At 36.0% G+C, this 22803-nt stretch overlaps 1 protein-coding gene across 1 annotated transcript in view; it reads left to right on the plus strand.

The window, feature by feature from the left end:
- Window positions 1–3003: 3003 nt before the first annotated feature.
- LOC145686709 (uncharacterized) overlaps window positions 3004–22803 on the plus strand; it is a 102599-nt gene continuing 82799 nt past the window's right edge. Inside the window, exon 1 of the mRNA XM_081760285.1 lies at window positions 3004–3162. Coding sequence (XP_081616411.1) covers window positions 3145–3162 — 18 coding nt within the window. The 5' untranslated portion in view covers window positions 3004–3144. The remainder of the gene's footprint in view (window positions 3163–22803) is intronic.

Below are 22803 nucleotides of genomic sequence, written 5' to 3' on the forward strand. Positions count from 1 at the left end.
AATATAGAGTTTTTTAAAATGTGTTTTAAAAACATAACATTTCAACATTTTTTAGCAGCACAATGATATAGGCGCGCGCGAGAGAAATTTCCAGTGTTTTTTCAACATATTCTTAAACTTTTATAAGGATTTTGTTATGATTTACTTACAATTTTAATTTGTTCTGTACACATAACTTTGTAAACCCATGAACTTCAAAAGTAGGCCTATATTTCGGGCTGCGGTGGTTCATTTGTAAAGCGCTCACCTTCGGTGCTTGGGATTCCCGGTTCGACTTCTGCTCGCATCATGGGGCATTGTGGGGTACAAACAACGTGTGTATGGGTTACCTCGGGGTTCTCTCGTTGCCTCCCATTTTCTTCATTCCATCAATCATTCCATCATCATTCGTCAGGCTGAGTCAATGAGTCAAAGTTGCCGAAAGAGCTTTAAGTTCGAATTGAAAACTATATTCAATATAAGTGAATAATATAAAGTGAACATAAGATAGAGACATAAATGGAAACAGTAGACTGATCCAAAGTTGCGTGAAAGCAGTTTCAAGCTTCTCTTTACTTTTACCATACCACTGTTACCACATTGTTCCTCCAGAGGAAGATAATGTAGCTATAACAGTCTATTTCTTTCGTGAGCTCACTGATAACAAATTAAGAAGTAAACTAAATGTTTGCGTTAGGTCCAGGAAAATACCTTTGTTATATATAACAAAATAGGATGATTTGAAGCAACGACAGGTTAAGGAAAGTAAGAAATTGCTGCGCTCAACCAAGCAAATGAAGAGATACTCTTCAACATCTATTGCTATAGGAACGCAACTCAAACTTAACAATGGATAGGAGAGCACAGGTCGAGTAACTCAGCGTAGAAATCAAGGATGTTATAAAATAGAGGATCTGCCCATACGTATCTTCATCATATGAACTCAGTAAAGTCAAAAAACAACCGAGCATCGTCTAAGCCGGCACGTCTGATTGGCTACTCTCGTTTACGCCATGATTGTTGGCTCGAAACATTGCGGAGTGGGCAGAGTAGGTGTGGTGAAGCTGTGACGTATGGTTTCATGATTTTGTTGTATGGGCAGATCCTGTACTTTATAACATCCTTGGTAGAATCATTCCTTCCTGCCACATTTACTTGAACACTTGCTTAATCATGTATTTTTTCTGTTTGCGTGTAGCATTCGGATCATTCGTATGAACCGGGAAATTCCCAATCATGCGCTTTTCGGAGAATCCCTGATTATGCTGTCCCTGAGGGCAGACCCCTGGCAGGAGTTAAAAGGACTTTAGATTTCACACAGTTCAGTTATCGCTTGTTGAGATGTCGTAAGGTAATAGTCATACGTAAAAAATGAGGAAGGCGAACATTTGGAAGCATTTCAAACGTGAGAAGAATGCTTTAACTTCAAAATGTGTATACTGTTTTTCTGTAATTAAGTCTGGAAACAATACTGGTGGTCTATGGTACCACATGAGAGCAAGACATCCAACTACAATAGACGAAAATACAGGGACGACCAGAGTTTCTCAAGTTGAAAATGTTGATGATGTAACAGAAGTTGCTGAAGTGCGAAGAGCTTCAGATTAGGGATGACCACATTTTCCGGAAAAAACGGAAAACGCAATATATATCTTCCGGAAACCGAAAAATTTTCCGGAAAAGCGGATAACGGAAAATGTGATTTCCGGACACCGGAAAATCATTTTTCCGCAAATGGCCATCCATAATAATTACATATCCTCGCAATTACATGATTTAAGTAGTGTTGCCAACTTCAGCAATGTTTATAATATCTCCGGAATCGAAGTACTGTAAACGGCAAAATAATTTACACATCCATTGCAAATCACACAAGTAACTAGGTATGATACTTATCTAATAAAGCCTTTCGAAAAAAATCACCATATATATATTGTGTGTGTATCTAGAGAGAAAGGGGTTGGATAAGGAACTAACAATATTTTTGCAAGATTTCACCCAAAATTGAGCTTCTATCTACTTTTCTCTCACTATTTCTCACTGCAAGACTCTTCAGTAAAAGTTGATAACAGCCTTTTTTTTTTTTTTTTTTTTAGGCAATTCTGGACTATATTTCGTGGAAATCACTATATTTATGTACATTATGTTACCCCGCCCTCAAAGAAATCTGTATTGCATTAAGGAACAGAACTTTGCATATAAAATACTACTTTTAGTTTTGAATGTGCTAAGGACCCCATTCCGTAATGATTTGTGTCAACCTAACGCAAAATTAGAGTTTTGTTTGTGGTAATAGACAACAGACTGTGGACCTTATACAGAGTCGTTCTGACGGGTGATTAGTGTCCTAGTAAAGAGTTCGACTAACATATCTTTCCTGTAGTAGTCATAGCTTTAGTATGAAGCTATTATACATCAAAACGACTTTGCATAAGGCGGAGTAATTTATTACCGTTTTTAAACATTTTGCGTTGTTTCGCTCCTCGTAATTTGTGCGACGGCTGATACGAAATGAGTAGTAATGGTTCATCTTATCTAAAAGGCAGCGCACCCTAGTTATATTTTTATTGATATGCCTGCAAATTATATGATCGTTCCAAACAGTGGCGTATTTAGGAGGGTGGCTTCCGGGCTTAAGCCCCCCCCCGAAATCTTACTTAGTATAGTAAAGTAAATGAAATATCTTGCAGAATTTTCACATTTCCAGGCAAAGCCCCCCCCGAAAGTTAGCAAAGCCCCTCCCGAAACAAAATCGTAAATACGCCACTGGTTCCAAATATATATTCAGTTACTGAAAATGATTGAAAGGTCATTCAGTACTAATCTTCGCAAAATTGTGCGTAAAGCAATACAACGCAACGCAAAATATGCAAAAGTCAATTTCACTGCTATGTCTATTGTTCCTAATTTTGCGTTTAATTGACGCTTACGGAATTTGGCGGAATTTGTCCGTCAGATTCTGTATAATAATTATCTGGTTGAAATATCTGGGAGAAATATCTGGTTGAATTTACTGTAACAAAGGTGGGGCACTCAGAATTGGCCTGGTACCACTGCCCACGGGTGGTGTTTATTTTGTTATTTGTGAGGCGTTATTTTCAAAAGTTAATTGGATATAATAGAGAAGAAATATCAAGAAAAAAGTAATATTTATATTTTTAAAGAATGGATCCGTTCACTCAAGTAAGTTAGATGTTATATTTGTTCTTTTATATTATCAGTATGAATTAGTAGCAACTATAAGCTTAAAAAATTTCTAATTGTGTGTGTGCAAAAATTTTTCATCCACCTATGTATAGGCAGTTGTGATATACTCGAGCACAATGAAGAATGTTGGAATATATTATCGTCCTAATTAATTGACTATATTGTTTCTAAACCAGAAAAATTGTTTTCATGTAGGTTTACTTTGCCAGAGCAAAACAAGTTGCTTTCGTATGGTTTAATTTTGCAGGAACTTCCCTGTCGTTAGCATTCTCTGCGGTTACTTCCTAACGTAAATTTGTTAAAGGGCTAATCGAAGATTCAAATATTGCAATACGTTCCCAGTGTTTACTTGCCTTACACAGACTTGAGCAAACATAATGTAGAGATCTATTTTAAGAGTACCATTATGAATGTAACCTTATATCCGTATACATTAGGGTGACCAAACCGTCAACTAGAAAAAGGGCATTTATTCCAAAGTTGGGCGTCCGCTTTTCGCTGTTATCTCCTCTGCACACTTTGTGTAATTTGTCATTAGGTTCAGTAATCCGTGCTCTTCACAAACTTTTAAAAGATTTTGCTCGTTATCAACGTATTGCTTCACAAATGTTAAAACTGTTAGTTCATTTCCCTTGTACATTCGCCATGTTGATAACATAAATGCTCATTTCTTTCCCACAATGCAACTGTTTGGTTACCTTGCGCCAAGTAGTTCCCTCCGCTCGCCGTATAGTCCCATGTTTATAGCCGCATATATATAACAAATAAACAGATTTTTCGAGACTCTTATATACTATCAAGCACACAAACGATCAAATTATCCATATCTTTCCTGTAAATTTTAAAAATTTTGCTGGAAACGGACGCCCAACTTTGGAATTTAACCCAGAAAAAACGGGACACCTTTTATTTCTGAATAGATTCCTCCCCTAAATATATTTTTTACCCTCTCAGTTCTCTCTCTATATGTCTTTCTTTGTATCTCACAAAAAGGGCAAATTTACACTTTTTCGTTTTAAAACCTATTAAAAAGGTTGTGGAATTAATTAGATAACAAGTAACTATCAGCAGCTAACAAAAAATGAAATATTTGAAAACATTACTAAAAATATATGAGCGCTCAAATCTGTCACGACAGGATTTATAATTACTCTCAGCATCGGATTCCAACTCCTTTTATTTGCATTTTCTTACTTTTAAACATTATTTCACGTACAACTGATTTTCTTTTTACTTTCATAGTTCTATACCTTTGTTTCCCTTTCGTAGTGTGTTACATCTTACTCAAATCACGGAAACACTGTACTCGACAGAGCCTCAATGCGCCCAGGGAGTAAAAACAGGTTACATTGTTCTTCATAAGACTTTCAGCCCCTTGCACAGTCGTCTGCGGAGGAGGGGGGGTGGCTAGGAGGGAAAACAGTGCAGCCACTACATGCAATATCGCAAACGTCGTAATGACGTTGCTCAGTAATTAGACATATTCCAATATAATCACATAGCTTAGAAAAAATAATATAAATTAGGAAATTCTAGCGATTCGAAAGGTTTTTTGTACGAATGTAAGTATATACGGGACATTTTGGCGTTCCGAAAAATTCTTTCGGTACACCGAGAATGGTAGTGAAAAAACGGGACAATCCCGTTTTTATGGGACGGTTGGTCACCCCAGTATACACCCACAAAATATGATACTCTTGAATTGTGGAACAGGCAAGGTTTGAGAAATTTTTGTCCCAAACCAATTACAGATTAATTGTTATTGCGGGGGGCCAATACATACCATGAAGGTAAATACGGCCTTCAGAATCGAGTACCTTGTTTTTCTCTAAATTGTGATGAAGATAGAAAACAACGAGCCCTGCGGGGCTTCTAACCCCCTTCGCTTGCTCAGCTATATTTTGTGAAGTAATTCTGGTCCCCTATAATTAGAATTTATTCCTAATTACGGTAAGTCTTTACTTTGACTCCAACTGTGACTTTAATCGGTTCTTATAGGTTCAGTTACTTCCTGGAACTGTTTGTGCGTGAGTCACTTGTTAGAACTGTTCATGCCTTTGGTGTGACGTCTTAGTTCATATTTTTCCCACTAGGTGTCTGTGTAGTCATATGGTAGTTGGTTAGTAGTCACATGTTCTGTGTGCATGTATGTGTGCTGCTGTTTGTGGCATTCGAGAAGCGCGTAATTGAATTGGTTGAATTGAGTTAGAGAAAACCTATCATAGTTGTGGTCTAAACTGAAGATATTTTCGACGTATTCTAAAAGTGGACGTTTATTGGTTTCTTGTTTGTAATAATAGCAAGTGTGCTCGGTTTAATAAAACGACGTGTGTGCGGAAAGGAACATTTTTCAGTAATGTTGAGTATTGTGCATGTGCTCTTGGTATCTTATTTTTTCGTGTGTGGAATCAGCAGTTATGAGTTCATTATTCATGAGATTTCTCCTATGGCGAAATGGTGAGTGTTTTCTTTTTTTAATTCATATTATTTTTATTCTTGATTTGTTTTGCATTTGAGTATTAGGCAAAGTATTTGGTTTGCTGCTGCTTGTCCTATTGTCTTGTTGAGATGTAATTTTTTTTTCTCTGTCATGCACTGATTTATGATTAGAGACGAGTGTTTTTTTTAAATTTTTCCCTTCTTATCTTAGCTTTATAGTAGTGGTGTGATTATTTATTATTATTTTGGATGTTTTTATGGTACTTAAGCGGGGGGGGGGGCGGTAGCCCCCCATTTAGATCTCAAAATTCATAGTCACCGCTTCACCTGAATTGATGTTTAGTAACATTGTGGCCCTTGTACTTATAGTATAATTCTTAACTTCGTATAGTAACATTGTGGCCCTTGTACTTACAGTATAATTCTTAACATCGTATAGTAACATTGTGGCCCTTGTACTTATAGTATAATTCTTAACATCGTACATTACTTTCACTGTGTTAGTAATTGTAATCGATTCATGTGATCCGGTTCCGGGAGCAGTTTAGGAATGATTCCTAAACTGCTCCGGGAACCGGATCACATGAATCGGTTGAAGTCACAGTTGGAGTCAAAGTAAAAATTTGCCCTAATTACTTCTGGGAGAAAGGCTATTGTGTAAGTAACTTATTTATGCAGAAGATATATCTCTAACTGAAGTAGTAAATAATATAAGCCTTACCGTTACATAATTCTCCGTAAGGAATGCGTACTCGAACACTTTAAATTCACTTCCTTCACGATGAGCTCTCGCTCTTGCGCCTCGTGTTCATTATCTTCTCCATGGAAGTATACCCAGTAAAAATGACACTTGTAAACATGAAACACTGGTTTCCTACATTGTCAAAAAAATCCTCTGATAGTGTAGTTGGTCGGGTATGGACATTTGGGTTTCGGGTAGAATAACGATGGCTTTCGAAAAGGTAGTTATTGAGGGTTAACAATAACTGAAAATGTATTATTACGCAAAAGTAGGTGGATACCCCAGTTGGGTTCGGGGGTACCATGTGGTACCTGATTTCTGCATTTTTAAAATATTTCGAAACACATGTCTCTGAAATGTTGTAAAGTACGTTACAGATATCTGTTTAAGAAAACCGCAAATCGCTACATCTTATGGTTACCGAAATATGGGGAAATAAAGGGGTACAAAGGTGTGTGGTTTACGTACTAGATGGTACAACTTCGAAAAATTAATTGCTAAGGCCAACAACAAGCTCAAAAGTAGTTTCAATCCAAATCAAACACACATCCGTTTGGGGTTTGGGCTCGAAAGTCATCGTTATTTTACCCGAAGCCCAAAAGTCCATACCCGACCGTGTAGTTTACTATCCTATACAATCCTCTTTCATATGCATTCACTCATTTTAACCGTAAAATTACAATTTTTTATGACGGATATTCTTAATCAGTACCAAAACGAGTACTCACTACTGTAATAGAACAATTGTTTCTAAAGCATTAAGACAAGTTGTATAAACACAGTTTGGTAGTCATTATGTCGTGAAACTCATTCTTTATCTGTGGCAGCACGATGAAAGCAGTAGGTGATTTCCGTAAATGATATTTATTAATTACCTGGTAGGCCTAGATAGTTCGTGGTTGCTCAACTGCACAGGAAATAATTCTTTATTTTGGGTGTTTTAAGTAGTCTTGGTCATTGTTCTTTCACTCCAACAATTATTCTTAAATAAATTCATCATCAACAATAGAAATATTAGCAGAGCTACTTTACCCTTTCCATTTACTAGATATTTGTTTATTTATTTAACAATCACCAGGTAGCCCTACAGCTCAAGGGCCATTTTAATATTGGATATCTAACAACAATAATAATAATGGAAAGGATTTGGGAAAGTATTTGTCAGGGCCTGTTTAGTAGGTATCATCTCGGCATACACCTGGAAGGACAGAGGAAAATTGTGGAAAACCCCAGTCAGGATGGTTGGCAGCGGGAATCGGACCCGTGACCTCCCAAATGCGAAACCAACGCTTTACTACTTGAGCTACTTTGCTTTTTGTGGATCTCTGTGCTATGTACGTGAGTGTTGACCACCTCTACTTGTTATACAATGGATACTTAGAATAACGAATCCAATGAGGACTTTAAGTGTCCTAATTTTTATTTTTAAAAGTACTGTTATATATATATTATGAAAACTACGCCGCTCATGTTAATTAATTAGTTGCTTTGTAATAATGTCCTTGGACTAAATTCCGTTAAGCCCCACCACAGTTACTTAGAGCATGGTAAATCGAGCAGAACCTAATCTAATCTAACCTAAAGTAACAAAACGTAACCTAATATGTGTGCTCCTTCGTGGCTAAGCGGTTAGCGTACGCGCCTTTGGTGTGGAGATCCGGGTTCAATTCTCGGTGGGAGCACATGTGTTTCGAATTCCACGTTAATCAGTAGGTCCCCTCTCATATAGCTTCGCTGCTGAAAGCAATGTAAAACTCAAAATCAATTCAACTCAAGTAATCTAACGTGTGTTTTATAAGCTGGTGGGAGTTAATGGAATTTAGCCACGCCCTTCTGGCAGCAGTAAGGTTACGTATGACACGCCTGAACCACGGTAGCGTTCGAAGATCTCCCACCGGAAATGACCCGCTAGTCACTTGACCAGGAAGACTCGCTCATATTAATTTGCACTTTACATATGTCTTTCATCTCTGAGCAAGGAATTTTTTCTGTATATATTTCCAAATTGTTGTTCCGCTAAAATAAACCTGCATTTTTCTGAATAACACTTAGTGTTTTCAGTTGTGAATATTACAAAAGAATTTTCATCTTAAATGTACATGGTGATTTCCGCGTTGGAATAGTTAACGATTTAAAAACCCTATGTTACGAAGAGAAGGAAGCAGGATTCTCCCGTTACCCGTTCAAAACGGGATTTCCCTTAATCATCCTCTCCATGACACTCGTTTTCATAGCGTGCTGTACATACATTTGAGTCTTATATTGTATTATGATAATTATCTTCCGTAATCGAAATAACAAAAGAGAAACGTTATTTCACTTATTTTCACTTTAAATAAATTTATTTCGGAATTTGATTTAAATCAACTATTTTTATTTTAAAAAATTAAGTGATTTTAAATCTTAAATCTTGATTTAAATTAGACTGATTTAAGTCAATCCGCCGTGAATATTTAACTTAGAAGAATGATGGAATAACAATAAAAATCTGGACTGACAGAAACACGAATTTTGATTTTCGTCTGTCAAAATCTGATAATGCTTAAGTAGTGAAACGTCAAAAATTACAGAAAACGAGGTATTGTTTAGTATGTTCTCAGCAAGTGAGGAACTGGAGTTCGAATTGTCGCTTCTTCAACAGTCAGTTTTTAATATTATTCCGTGATTCACTTCTCAGTAGAATTAATAAATCTAAGACGTACAACAGTACTATCTAGCAGAGTTGGCTGGTTTAAACCAGCTGGTAATTAAAAATAAAAAAAAAAATGTTCGTAAAATCTTGATGAACACTCATTTGTGGGTCATCACGTTTCACTCTCGTATATTATTCGTATTATATTCAGTCCTAGATTCCCCATTCATTACTCAGAGAGATTATACTACAAAATCAACGTTTCTTTATAAGTTTACGAATGTTTCTTTTGTGATTTTTTATAGTTTATTATTATTGTTATGCAATTGCAATCAAAAAATAAATCTAAATATTGTTTCATTTTAATAATGTTTACTATTGAGAAAGTACATCGAAATGCCGTACTTGGAGGGGGGGGGGTCATACAAACCCCGCGAAAGGCATTTATTGAAATCAAAAGTATCTTTGGTATCTATCTATATATAAATGGGCCAGAGCCAAAACGGACTCAAATAATTCGTATCTTTATTTACTTTTCTGACTGATATGCAATTTAAGTCGTTGTATTTCTTTAATTTGGACTAATAAAAGTTGAAGTGAACTAACTTGGACTAAATTAGTGCTTCTATACTCTGCAATATTTTGAAATTGTCTATATGTAATAATGTATAATGGTTTCACTTGTGAAGCTGTTTACCTTTTTGTCCTTCTTAAATGACCCTTGACAATTATATTAACTTGTATGTAAAGATCAGTACAATGTATTTTTATCTGGAGTACTTCGTGAGTGAGTCGGCAGACTTATAGCATTTGTGGCCAATTAGTTCTGGTTTCGAGTTCAAATGGAGGACAATTTCTCTCGGTTGTAAGCCGAGATTCGGTTTGGATTCCGCTTTAAGGTTATGTGACCCTTTCCAGCATAACCCGGATGTTGCATAATAACACCAAGGCGAAACAAACTTATTTCTGTCGATATGTGATACAAATACATAGAGCAAATTATTTAAATTAAAAAAAAAAAAAAAAAAACTGGTTTAAACCTAAAAATCGAGTTTAAACATAAAAACCAATAAAAAACATGTTTTTTGCCAACCCTGCTATCTAGTCCTTACTGTTTTCTGAGTCTTTCTCTGTAAGGAAAAGCAAAGATTTAAAACTAAATTCATTAAAAGATTATTTAATATTAATTCGTTTTATAATTAAGAACTAGAATTCTGAGTTAGTGGAAAAACTTTAAAGCAAGGTCATTGTAATAAACTTAGTATTTTCCAAAATGGTATAAACTTGAACAGTTTGTTAGATTGTCTTTATTTTCCTACTCAGAGTAATTACTACTGATTAATTGTGTTTTGAAATCTGTGGAGATAAGCAGAGCTGATAAAGAATTTTACTTGATTAACGCATGACGAAGCAGCTGATGAATCATTTGAAAAATACGTTAAATGAAGCAAGGAAAAGTTAAACAACAACAGCCAAAATGTTTACTAATACATTCTTGAGTTTTGTTCCCATCAGTCGTGTTATTTTCTAGTGGGATAATTGTAGAGGCTCTGAGTAGCAAAATAATTGGCTTTCTGTGGAAAGCGTTTTTCCAATGTTTTTTAAAAGGAAAATTTTGTATTTAAGAAATATCAATTTAGTTGTAGATATATACAAAAAGTTATTTCGCCTCTCTTTTCGAATTATAAGACAAAAATGATATTTAATTACTAGATTTTGGAGACAAGAGACGAAATAACTTCAAGTATTAAAGAGAATTAGTATTCCCAATTTTTACTTGCCAGTAGTTCTGATTTTTATGTGCTTGGATGGATTAAAAACCAATTAAATATAGATGCAGATAGATATTGATATATTTATAAATAGTTATCAGGTTCAAACTCCTTTGAACTTTAAATATAGACCTATTTAATTAATTTAAATCAGTATCTACCTAGTACTGCCATAAGTTCTCTTCCAAATGTCATCTATATAGATACTATAAATAATTCTAGATGTTGCAATATTAGTCTGAGTACTAATATTCAACTTTATTTTGCAAGTAGAAAAGATTCAGTAGCATCAATAAATAAATTGAGTTTGGGAGCAAACGAAAACAGAACAACTACCGAACGTGACAGACCATCGATATTCAAGCTTCTGAGAGAGCCTGGACCTACTAAAGTTTTGTCCAGAGGACTATTGCGAGATTTGATGAAGTTGACAACCAACGGTGGGCCATTGTCTGGCAGACCATGCATTATGCAAAATCAGAAATGGAAAATGAACTGGTTCTTGTGAAAACGCTCCGGACCGGTTCTGGGTTGTAGCTGTTGTAGTGTTGTAAAGTCCTGAAAAAAAAAAAAAAACCGGAAAAATTGTGAAAAACTGAAATTTTCGAATATTTTACTACATTATGCTTTTGAAAAGAAAACTATTTTATATTTACTAGTTTACAGTTAAGATAATTGAATAGTTATGTTTCTTGTATTAGAATAGGGAAATTTTGTGGCAACAAATATATTTGCACCACTCCTTTAAAGTTATAGTGCGTCCAGTAAGAGAACGTCTCTGACAACTCGCAGTGACATTGCCACTACTCGCGTGTCAAGGTTTTTTTCGGTGCAACTGTAGTGGCAATTTAATTAATGGTATAAGACAGAGTGATCGTGGTTGGTAACACTGGTGTCAAAGTAGGGGCTGCAATGTCCCACCGCATGTGGTAAGAAACGTCAGAGACCATCTCTTGTTGGCCGTGCTATAACACCGTGATAGAATAGAGTTATGGCTACAAAACATACTAAAATATAATCCTAGTTAGATTAATTAATATAGAAGCATTTAAATTATCTTAAGTAATCGTATAAAATTACCGTTTTATAGCAGGGAAGTGTTAAATAACAGGACCAGAATCATTTTAGTTAAATACCAGTATGTTAAAATCAAATACATATTTTATGGGTACATATTGTCCTTGTGTTGTGTAAAATTTCCGGAAATTCTGAACCCATTAGAAGAAATCTTTTGTTCGGAAATATTGGCAAATTCGCCTAGTACTAATCTTATTAGCTGTAACGTGTCTGCGACATATATATGTATACAACGTATTTCGTTAGCAGGAAAAATACTTAAAGCAACAGCTTTTAATTTTACATTTTAGCTTTCTGATTTCTGATAAAGATCCCTCTTTATTATTTGTAATTATATTTTTCGAACAACTCAAAAAGAGAGATGATCTTATTTACATATACACACATACACAGCACAAGTGCGTAAATTTGAGTAGCGACAAATATATTAAAGAATTTAACATGTGAAATTTCCGTTCGTTATTATTAAATACTAACCAAATACCCGTTCTTCGCACGGGGAGAATGTTTCATTTTGGGTATAAAGGGCACCAAAACTATCACCAATGAAGTTAGGGACCCCAAAAACTATGAATTCGATACTAGTATCTGTCATTTTCAATTACTTTTACATGTCACTTTCCCCTCTTTAAGAGTAACTAATGGGGGCTGAATTTGGATTTAAACGGCATCGGAAGTGTCACTGTTCATTTCAGCCACCCCAAAAACTACAGATTCGACACGAATATCGGGCATTTTCGATCATTTTTATATATAACCACCCCTTCTCCCTCCCCTAAGTTGCGGCGCTGAATTTGGATTTCAACAGCATCGGAAGTGTTAATGTTCATCTCAGGACCCCAAAACCATGGATTCGCCACTAATATCGGTCATTTTCGATCATTTATATACATATATATTTCCCCTCTCTCCCGCCTCCAAATTACGAGGATGAATTTTGATTTAAACGACATCGGAAGTGTTACTATTCATTTCAGCGACCCCAAAAACTAACTATGAATTATATACTATCAGTCATTTTCGATCATATTTATATATCTCCCCTCCCCCAAGTTGCGTGGATGAATTTGGATTTAAACAGCATCGGAAATGTCACTGCTCATCTCAGCGACCCCGGAAACTATGGATTTGACACTAATATCGGCCATTTTCAGTCATTTTTATATATCTCTTCCTACCCAACTTGCTGGCCTAAATTTGGATTTAAACGGCATCGGGAGTGTTACTTTTCATCACAGCAACCCCAACAACTATGGATTCGACACTAATATTGGTCATTTTCGATCATTTGTATACCTCCCCTCTCCCATGCCCCCAGGTCACAGCGCTGAATTTGGATTTAAACAGCATTAGAAGTGTCACAGTTAATCTAGCAGCCCTGAGAACTATGGATTCGACACTAATATCGGCTATTTTCAATCATTTGTATATATATATATGTATATACCCTTTCCCCTCCCCTAAGTTGGGGGCCTGAATTTTTATTTAAACAGCATCGGAAGTGTTACTGTTTATCTCAGCAAACAGGAAAACTATGAATTTCACACTAATATCGATCATTTTGATCATTTTATGTATTTCCCTCCCCTTTCCCCAAGTTGCAGTGCTGAATTTGAATTTAAGCTTCATCAGAAATGTCACTGTTGATCTCAGCAACTCCGAAAACTATGAGTTCAACACTAAGATAGGTAATTTTCAATATATATCCGCCCTTTCAAAGTGAAATGGTAAAATCCATTTCAAGCCCGAACCTCATCTATGTTGAATTTTTTTTTTACCGAGATCAGTCTGTTTTTTCAAGAGTTGTTAAGTTGCAAATATAGTTACTTTCATTTTATATATGTAGATAATTTGTCGCATTAAAAAACAGGTATTTGCTTATACAAAATTTGTACATAAATTTTATATTAAAGTTTGTATTTGAATATTAAATAATAGTAATTATATGTCTTAGTGCATGAGTATTAGTGAAATTTGCCTACTGCTCTTTTTTTTAAGAAGTGATTTGGTTAAAATTAACAACATTTGATCTAATCAAAGAACAGATTAAGAACTCAGTTTCATTCAAGAGCCCTATATGTTGCAACAGAAACGCTTAATGATGGTAGATGTGTATGCAATTGTAAAATTTCTGTAATTAATGCACAACCAAGAGTAAACGACTAGAAGGCACATAAAGGAAATGAGTGCAAAGTCATTCTTATTAATTTTCAAGAATAATTAGAACAGTTTTATTTTCAAATGCTTCTTTTTTAAATATTCACAATATTGAAATTTCTCAATTTACATTTTTCACAAGTTCGAAAAAAAAAAGTCTAACCTAATGCAAAGATTTTTGTTATTTTCCCAATTTTTCCAACCTTTCCGGAGAGAAACCGGAAAAGCGGTTTTTTCACTAGCCGGTTCAAAATTTCCGGAAACTTTATAACACTAGTCTGTTGTTCAGGAACCATTCTGTTTTTTCTGGAAGTGGTTTTCGAACCAGTTGTAAGAGCAGAGAGGATCGGTTCTTGAACCGGTTCTGAGACATGAAGAAAATGAAGCCGGATCTAAGATGTTAGGAAAAAGTTCAAACCTCCTCTGGGAGCAGTTCTGAGTTTCGGCTGTCGTTCAAATACCGATTCACGAACCGTTTTCATATGAAGTGATTCTCGGCCCAGCTGTGAGAGTTAAGACAGGAGCGTTTCTTGATAGAATAGGATAGGTTCTGATAGAATAGGAAAACGTCAGACGGGTTCTGAGAGCTCTTACATGTTTGTCAAATATATATCGAAAAAGAATATGAGCCCTGTGATACTGATACTAGATTTCGGTATGTACCGTATACATTTATTGAGTGATAGCCCTTATTTTTAATATTTCACTGAATGTAATTTGTCTTCTATTGATATTATGCATCTGAAAATCAATTCTTTGCTTTATTACATTTTCCTTCTTTCTTTTCTTTTTTTTTCTTTTTGTACTATACATTCATGTGTTATCTCGACATGATCTTATATTGGAGCTTTATCACAAATTTACCTTTCTCAAATTACTGTACTTTTCTTTTTCAATAGTATTGCGAATCTAATATTTGTTTATTATTTCATCTATTTTCCACTAATCTTAGTTTGTTCTATTCTATAACGTTCATTCTATATATTCATTCACATATAACGTTCATTCACATATAATAATGTATAGTTAACTAATGCATGTATTTTAATTACAAACATTGTACGAGTATTATCCTATTGTACACAAATATCTCATATATTTATTTGTATGTAAACGTAAACTGTATGCCTTCTATAACTGGAGTTACATAGTCGACTTAGAGAATAATTAAAAAACTAAATAATGGAGGAATGAATAAATAAATAAATCAGTCCATCATTGCCTACAGAGGAACAACATCTGGTTGAAAAAGCAACGCAAGGTAGCACTAACTGTGATTGATTACCTCTGATGACAAGCATGTTTGAAAAATATGTGCGGTCAATTGATCAAACTGTTTGGTTGCATATAAAACAAATATCATTCACCGCCAATAAAAGTAACAGAAAGACTTGGTAAGCGATTAGATCTTGTAGGCTACAAAACGTAAGATGTCGTTTAGTCCTTTTGTTGGAAAGTGCGCTTGCACCATACAAACACCTGCCCTTTCTTCTGACTTCTCAGAAAGAGCATCAGAACCGGTTCTAGATTTTTCTTACATTTAAAAACCGGATCCACTTTTACCTTACATAAAAGACTAATACAAGAACCGGTCTCTGTAGTTTCTTGACATCTCAGGATCGATTCTGGTCTTTTCTTCATATTCCAGATCCGGATCCACAACCACTTCCTAGTAAACCAAACAGATTCTTGAGCCAGTTCCTGAACCATGGTCAAAACGCAGAACCGGTTTTGAGAGCGGTTCTTAAATGTAGGAAATATGTTGAACCGGTTCTGGTACATGGGCGTCATTTAGGGGGGGGCAGGAAGGGGCAATTGCCCCCCAAGAGTTTGAGGAATACATGTACTTTAATAGATTGTCTATTAATATACTAGTACGAAACGTGGTGCTTTTCCCCCCTCCCCTCAAGCGAAGTATGAAATGACGCTCCTGATCCTCCTCAACAATGCTTTATTTCAACGAATGAGTTTTTAAACTATCTTCGTAGTGCACAAGTTTCCTGTTTATAGTCAGTACTATTCTTCTGACAACGTTTGCAAATAATCTTGCACAACGGTGTAGAGAATATCACTGTTCTTAGGGAACTTTTTTACGGTGTACAAGAATGCTGTTTACCTACTTCAAACGATATTTTCAACGCATCACATTATTGCTTGAAAAACGGTGCTGCTACCTACGAAACACTTTTTATCAGTGTTGCTAACGTACAAAACTAATGATTTCATGAATACCTTATTTTTTTTTTTTTACCACATCGAGAACAAACTGGGTCGTTTCTCACAAACTGTAGTTGACGCATGAAGATGTGACTATACGTGTATTTGTTTCCAAGAGGTTTTGCCCTCTGCCACAAATCTAGGTAACAAGATCTTCCCATTCCGAAAGTGAGATTTTCTGAACAATTCTAGACAAAATGTTAGAGCACTTAGTTCTGCTAGTGTCTTTCCCTGGTGTATCTGTTTTTGAACCATTGTTTCGTATTATGTTTGTTGTTTCTTTCAACCATCCGGAGCTTTATTGTAGTACATGTTAGTATTTTTTTCTTTGTTTACGGGTCTCCTCAGAAAAGTTATGAGCATAGTAACAACTAATTTCATGTAGTGACTTCCAAATAAGTATATTTTCATTGTGCAACAGAGGTTTGCTATATGCAGTTGTCGTAACATCTACAACTAATATCTGGTTAAAATATCTCTGGACTTCTTGTACACCTGCAAAGAAAAGAACAAGATATTTTTCATTCATAACAAATTAGGAAGTTTGGTGAAGGCAGATGTCGGTTTAAAGCCCCACAACCTCGTCAAGGTCTTTACCTCTGTGAGGGCCTACTTTTGACTGGAGAGGGACGTAAGATCATATGCACCATACGATCTTACGCCGGAGAACCAGATTCTAGCAAATTCCTTGATATTTCACTTAGCAAACCCTTTGAAATTCTTTTAATGGTAAAGATTTTGCTGCGATACTTTATCAAGTAACTTGCTAGTGGATGATGATGAGATGAAAGATGAGGGAATTCTAACAAATTCTTTGGTATTTCACGACGTAAACCCCTTGGTATTCTTTCAATCCCAAAGATTTTGCTGCGATACTTTACCAAAGAATTTGTTATTATCAGAAAAAAAGGGGAACAGAGAATGATGAAGTAGAAGAATGCTAATGTGTGTGTGTAGAGGATTGTTAAGGATGAGAAAATAAGGAAATTTGAAAGAAAGTGTTAAGTGTAAGCTCGAAGAAAATGGAAATAAAAGAATGAAGTGCTGCTATGGTTATAAAAGAATATTGTTACAACAATACTTTTATTTTTTATTAAATTGTCTTTATCCAAAATTGCTTATCCACTTTTTTCTTCATTATTACCGTTAAACATTCTATGATGTAATTATCTTGGGAAGTTATAGTAATTGTCTGTTTATCTTGCTGTTAAGAACTGTCAAGAAGAAGAAAAAAGAAAAAAAAATCTTCCGAGCTATACCAAACATCCTCATTTCTAACGAAAGTGATTTAGATTTTGTTCTTCATGTTCTTTCTTATAAAGGATGTACCATTAAGAACAAACTTTTAAAATGCCCGTCATTTTTGTTCTAGTAAGTTGGCACCACTGAATATTATATGATTTTCATCTGTTGTCTTTTGTGGTTAATAGTCACGGAGCTCCGAATAGCACATGATCGTCATTTGTTTTTTGTACGAATGGAGCGCTTCACGACGGAACAACGCATTGTCATAATGAAAAACTTATTACAAATGTGATGAATGTTGTGACAGGGGCGTCATCTAGGTGTGGCAGGAGGGGGAAAATTCTCCCCCGTTCCCAAGAATTTGAGGAATACGTATACTTTAATCGATTGTCTACTAATATACTAGTACAAACTGTGAAAGTCTTATGTCGGTGATGCTCTTGCCCCCCTCAAGCAAAGTCGGAAATGACGCCCCTGTTCTGGTAGCTGTTTTTAAAGTTAAGAGTCTTCATCCCGGCGAAATTAAAATACCGCTAATTTTACAGTAATTATGTGATATCTTCAAATAGATAAAAGATAATTGAAATATGGAACAAGAGCGCCCTAGACAATATTATTTTACGTGAGGTACCGTTATTACAAGTCACCTAGTGGCTTTCCGTTTTCAGCTGTTTAGAAACGCGAAAATAAATGCCGATTTTCAAAATGGCTCGAAATCGAAAGCAGATAAGTGAGTCGTGATAACGGTTTCTCAGGTAAAATAATATTGTCTAGGGCGCTCTTGTTCCACATTTCGATTATCTTTTATCTATTTGAAGGTATCACATAATTACTGTAAAATTAGCGGTATTTTAATTTCGCCGGGATGAAGACTCTTAACAGAACAATAGAACCGGTTCTGAGAGCAGTTCTTAAATTCAACAAGACAATGATAGCGATTCTGGAACAAACAGTGAGGTTCTTTTTTCATCCCTGTGCAAAATTCACTTGCTGTTACAACCTTCAAGGCTAGAATCTCTCGAGATTCTGTGCGAAATCAAATATCTTTGCCAAACGAATGGATAAAAATGTTCCAAAAACAATGTCTTATTTTACCATATTCAGCTGATTTTAGAATGCGTGTCTATGATCGTAGAAGAATAGTTTCTAATTACAGCTTCAAGGCTCATAAGAGTAAAAAAGAAAATCTTGTTTGTCCGTTACGCTACGAACCTCTTTTGCCAGATCCTTTCACAGACAAAAATATTTTTTCGATGCTGAATCTTACAAATACCAAAATGATAAAATTTTTGCACCAGTTTCTAATGTTGCTCGAAGGATTCGAAAAGGCCATCATGAGGCTTCAGTGACGGAATAGTAGATTGTAGGTTATGAAAAAGTTACAAATCTCCATTTTTGTAAACAAATTATAAAAATATCGGCATATGTATATCAGTAAAATGTGTTTAAACGATGTACTGAAACCCCTTAGTTGTGCTCTTAAAAAATAATTGTTGGATGTTTCAACAGGACTCTGCTGCCGTGCACAAGGCCAAATCAACGTAACAGTAACTTGTGAACATGTTCTCCGAATTCTCCAGCTATGTGGATTGATCGGCTGGGATAATATTGTGAAGAGTCGGGGGAAAAGAAAGAGAAGGAAATTTGGGTATATTGTTTTTTCTATTTTTTACCGAGGTCTAAAAAAATTGGAAAAGACGAAAATTTTTAGCTTGTACGAGGGTCACTACGAAAGTTTTGAGATACGCATTGTTTTGGCACAGTATTTGAATTCCAACAACTGCGTTCGGTAGTGGTATCCAGAGCGAAGAAACGAAGCAAGTTTCAACTCGCCTCGCTCATCGGCGTGGCCGTATCGCCTTCACTTGTTTGTTGATGTGAGCAGTATCCGGCTGTCTAGAATGGAGCTCGAAAGGGAACATTTTCGGGCAATGATCCTTTACGATTTCAAAAGTGGTTTGAACGAGACACAAAGCCTTGACCGTTTGCAGGGGGCATTTGGGGACCTTCCTCCTTCCCGTGCGACAATTTTTCGGTGGTTTGGTGAATTCAGAAGAGGCCGGACATCGCTTAAAGATGAAGAGAGAGCTCGACGTTCGGCAACAGCTGTGTCAGATGAAAACATTGTCGCTGTGGAACAAATGATTCGAGAAAATCCTCGAACAACTTTCAAGGACATTCAATCTACAGTGAACATTGGATCGCCAGCAGTAACAAAAATTCTTCATGATCATCTTCGGCTCAGGAAGGTTTCATCTCGTTGGGTGCCTTACACTTCGAACACAAGCATTTCTTCACGCGTGGAATGGTGTGAAGAAATGCTTGCAAGATTTGATGGAGACAATTCTCGACGCGTCTCTGACATTGTTACTGGTGATGAGACTTGAATCTACCAATTTGACCCTGAAAATAAACGCCAGTCTACAGTTTGGATCTTTCCAGACGAAAATCCACCCACGAAAGTGAAGCGACCGCGAAGTGTGGGAAAAAGATGGTGGCAACTTTCTTTTCCAAATCTGGCCATGTTGCAACTGTTCCACATGAAGAACAAAGAACTGTTACTGCTCAGTGGTACACCACTGTTTGTCTAACAAAAGTGTTCCAGAAGCTTCGGGAACGGCGTCCAAGAACTGGATTGCGTGGGACCTTGCTTCATCATGACAACGCGTCCGCACACATGGCCAACATCACAAATCAGTTTTTAAAATCTACCGAGGTCAAACTTATGACTCATCCGCCGTATAGCCCTGACCTGGCCCCGTGTGAGTTTTTCTGTTCCCCAGGATTAAAAATCGCATGCGTGGGAAGAGATTTTACAGCCCTGAAGAAGCTGTAGTGGCTTACGAGAATGAACTTTCAACACTTGAAGAAAAAGACTGGCAACACTGCTTCCAAAAGTGGTTTTCGAGGATGCAAAAGTGTGTACAGTGTAATGGTGAATACTTTGAGAAAATGTAAGTGTTAAATTGATTTTAAGTATGTAAGTTATTTCACATCTCAAAACTTTCGTAGTGACCCTCGTATATATATATTTTAGCAGTACTTCGTGACATACAGGGCCGTCCGGATTCACGATTTTCTAACGTTAATATACCAATAACTACCACTAATTTGAACTAAATATAATTTTTTAAATACCTTTAGGCATCTCTGGTGTGAATGAGGAATATTGCTTTGCTTGGTGAATCCTTTCTCTTCAGCCTTCAGGAAATCGACATAAACCAGGGTTGGCAAAAACAGTTTTTTTTTTTCGAAAAAAAAAACAACAACAAAAAACCTGTTTTTTATTTAAACCATTTGCTCTATGTATTTATATTACATATGGACAGAAATAAATTTGTTTCGCCTTGAATGGGGTTATGCTGGAAGAAGTCACATAAGCTTAAAGCGGAATCCAAACCGCTTCTCGGCTTACATCCGAGAGAAATTGTCCTCCATTTGGATTCGACACTGGGACTAATTGGTCACAAATATGATGAGTCTGCAAACTCACTCACGAAGCACTCCTGATAAAAATACGTTGTACTGATCTTTACATACTTGTAATATAATCGTCAAGAGTCTCTTCACAAGGACAAAAAGATAAACAGTTGCACAAGTGGAACCATTATAATTTTATCGAGAAACAGCAAGTCCGCCACCATACGTTGAGTAGGTGAAGTCTGAATATTGAGTTTGTTTAGGAGCTCTGTTTTATTAAGAGTACGCACTGAAGGAACTCTGTTTGACAATGGCAAGAAAAAAGTTTTTTGGGTTGAATCAAAACGGGATAAGTTTGAAGCACAGGCCATATTCTATATCAGTGAGCAATATTCGATTTTAGGAGATACAAAAGCTTTGAAGAAAATTCTGAGTGATTTGAGATCGCGAATTTCAGTATCTCATGAGTCCGTCAAGTTAGGAAGATGAAACTCGGTATACAAACTTCCCATTAAAAATACGGGGATCAGTTGTTTCAAATTATCGTTTTAAGGGAAGAAGAAGAGCATTTTCTATGTATATTTCCTTCTCCACATTCAAATCGACATTGCCTATTGTTTGTGGTCTCGTCAGTGAAAAATGGTTAAGTAGTTTGAAATGAGTTTTTAAACATAGTATCATCTTCAACTGTTCCATCGGGCCTTGTTTCCATTTTGTACTAATACACAATAACACACTGAGCAAGGATATGTGATAATATGTATATAAAAAAAAAACACTGGAAGGCTGATGAAGACACAGTTATTGTGTTGAAACTGTTACGTGATAGTGGTATTTACATATTATCACATAGCCTTGCTCAGTGTGTTATTGTGTATTAGTATCTTCTTTAATCTGGGATTGTATCATGTGAATTTGCTTAAAGAGCATATCCTAAGGGAATTCAAAATTCATGCCAAAAGTGGAATATCTTATAGAATTTTTGTTATTGCACTTCATTGATATGCGTATCAGGGGGAGACGAGACTAAAATATTTTCTATAAACCTAGTTAATGTTGTACAAGGAACGGACATTTCGGCTATTTTGGAATAAAAATCAATGCGACTACATCACCTTTGTTTTTGTAGTATGTACATACTGCCTACCTAAACTATTGCTTTTGGAAAACGACGCTTTTTTTTCTTTTTTTTTAGCCTCAAGCGGAAACAAGACGGCAGAAAGTTTCGAAAAGTTACTATTTTCACTGCTAGCTTCTCATTTTAGATATAGGACGTGAGGTGCACTTGCACCATTGTACCTCCCCTAAATCCGGCCCTGGTGACATAGTCGTTGAAAAAAGTTAGAGCAGCAAATTTTGTTCCTGCATATAGTTGTATATCTACTCTTATTGCTGCCAGGGGCGAACATACACTCACATGCATGTGTTATTTGTAATTATAACAATTTCGTGTTCCCTGCTGTATAAAAACTTCAAGAGTTTCAATTTTTTTATTCTAGTGGTTGAATGTCGTGCTTTTTTGATGTTTAGAGTTTGTTTGGTTCGTTGAAGTTTAGCCTCCCTTTTTAGCACCGAGGCTATATGAGACGTGGACCTGTGGCTTCAAGTGGAATCCGAACCACCGTAATGCGTTCAAATTTCAATGCACTACTACTAGAAATCAAACTATAGTACGGCCGCTGTATTTCTGTCTCTGACAGCTATGCGAAAAAGAAAGCGAGGGTTGATACACTGATACACCCCTATAAGGTCCAATGAGTGGCCGAGCTGTCATCGCACTGGCATAGAAACCAGACGTTGTTGCCTTTCCGTATTCTTCCTTTTGTTTGTGCATAAAAGTGGTTTGAGATCGTGTTTGGTTATTGCAACTTTTTGTTTTTTTCTTTTCTTTTTGTGTGTTAAGAATAGTGTTGTTA

This window comes from Thermobia domestica, chromosome 5, assembly GCF_964235325.1.
Source record: "Thermobia domestica chromosome 5, izTheDome1.hap1.1, whole genome shotgun sequence".
Taxonomy (NCBI): Eukaryota; Metazoa; Arthropoda; class Insecta; order Zygentoma; family Lepismatidae; genus Thermobia; species Thermobia domestica.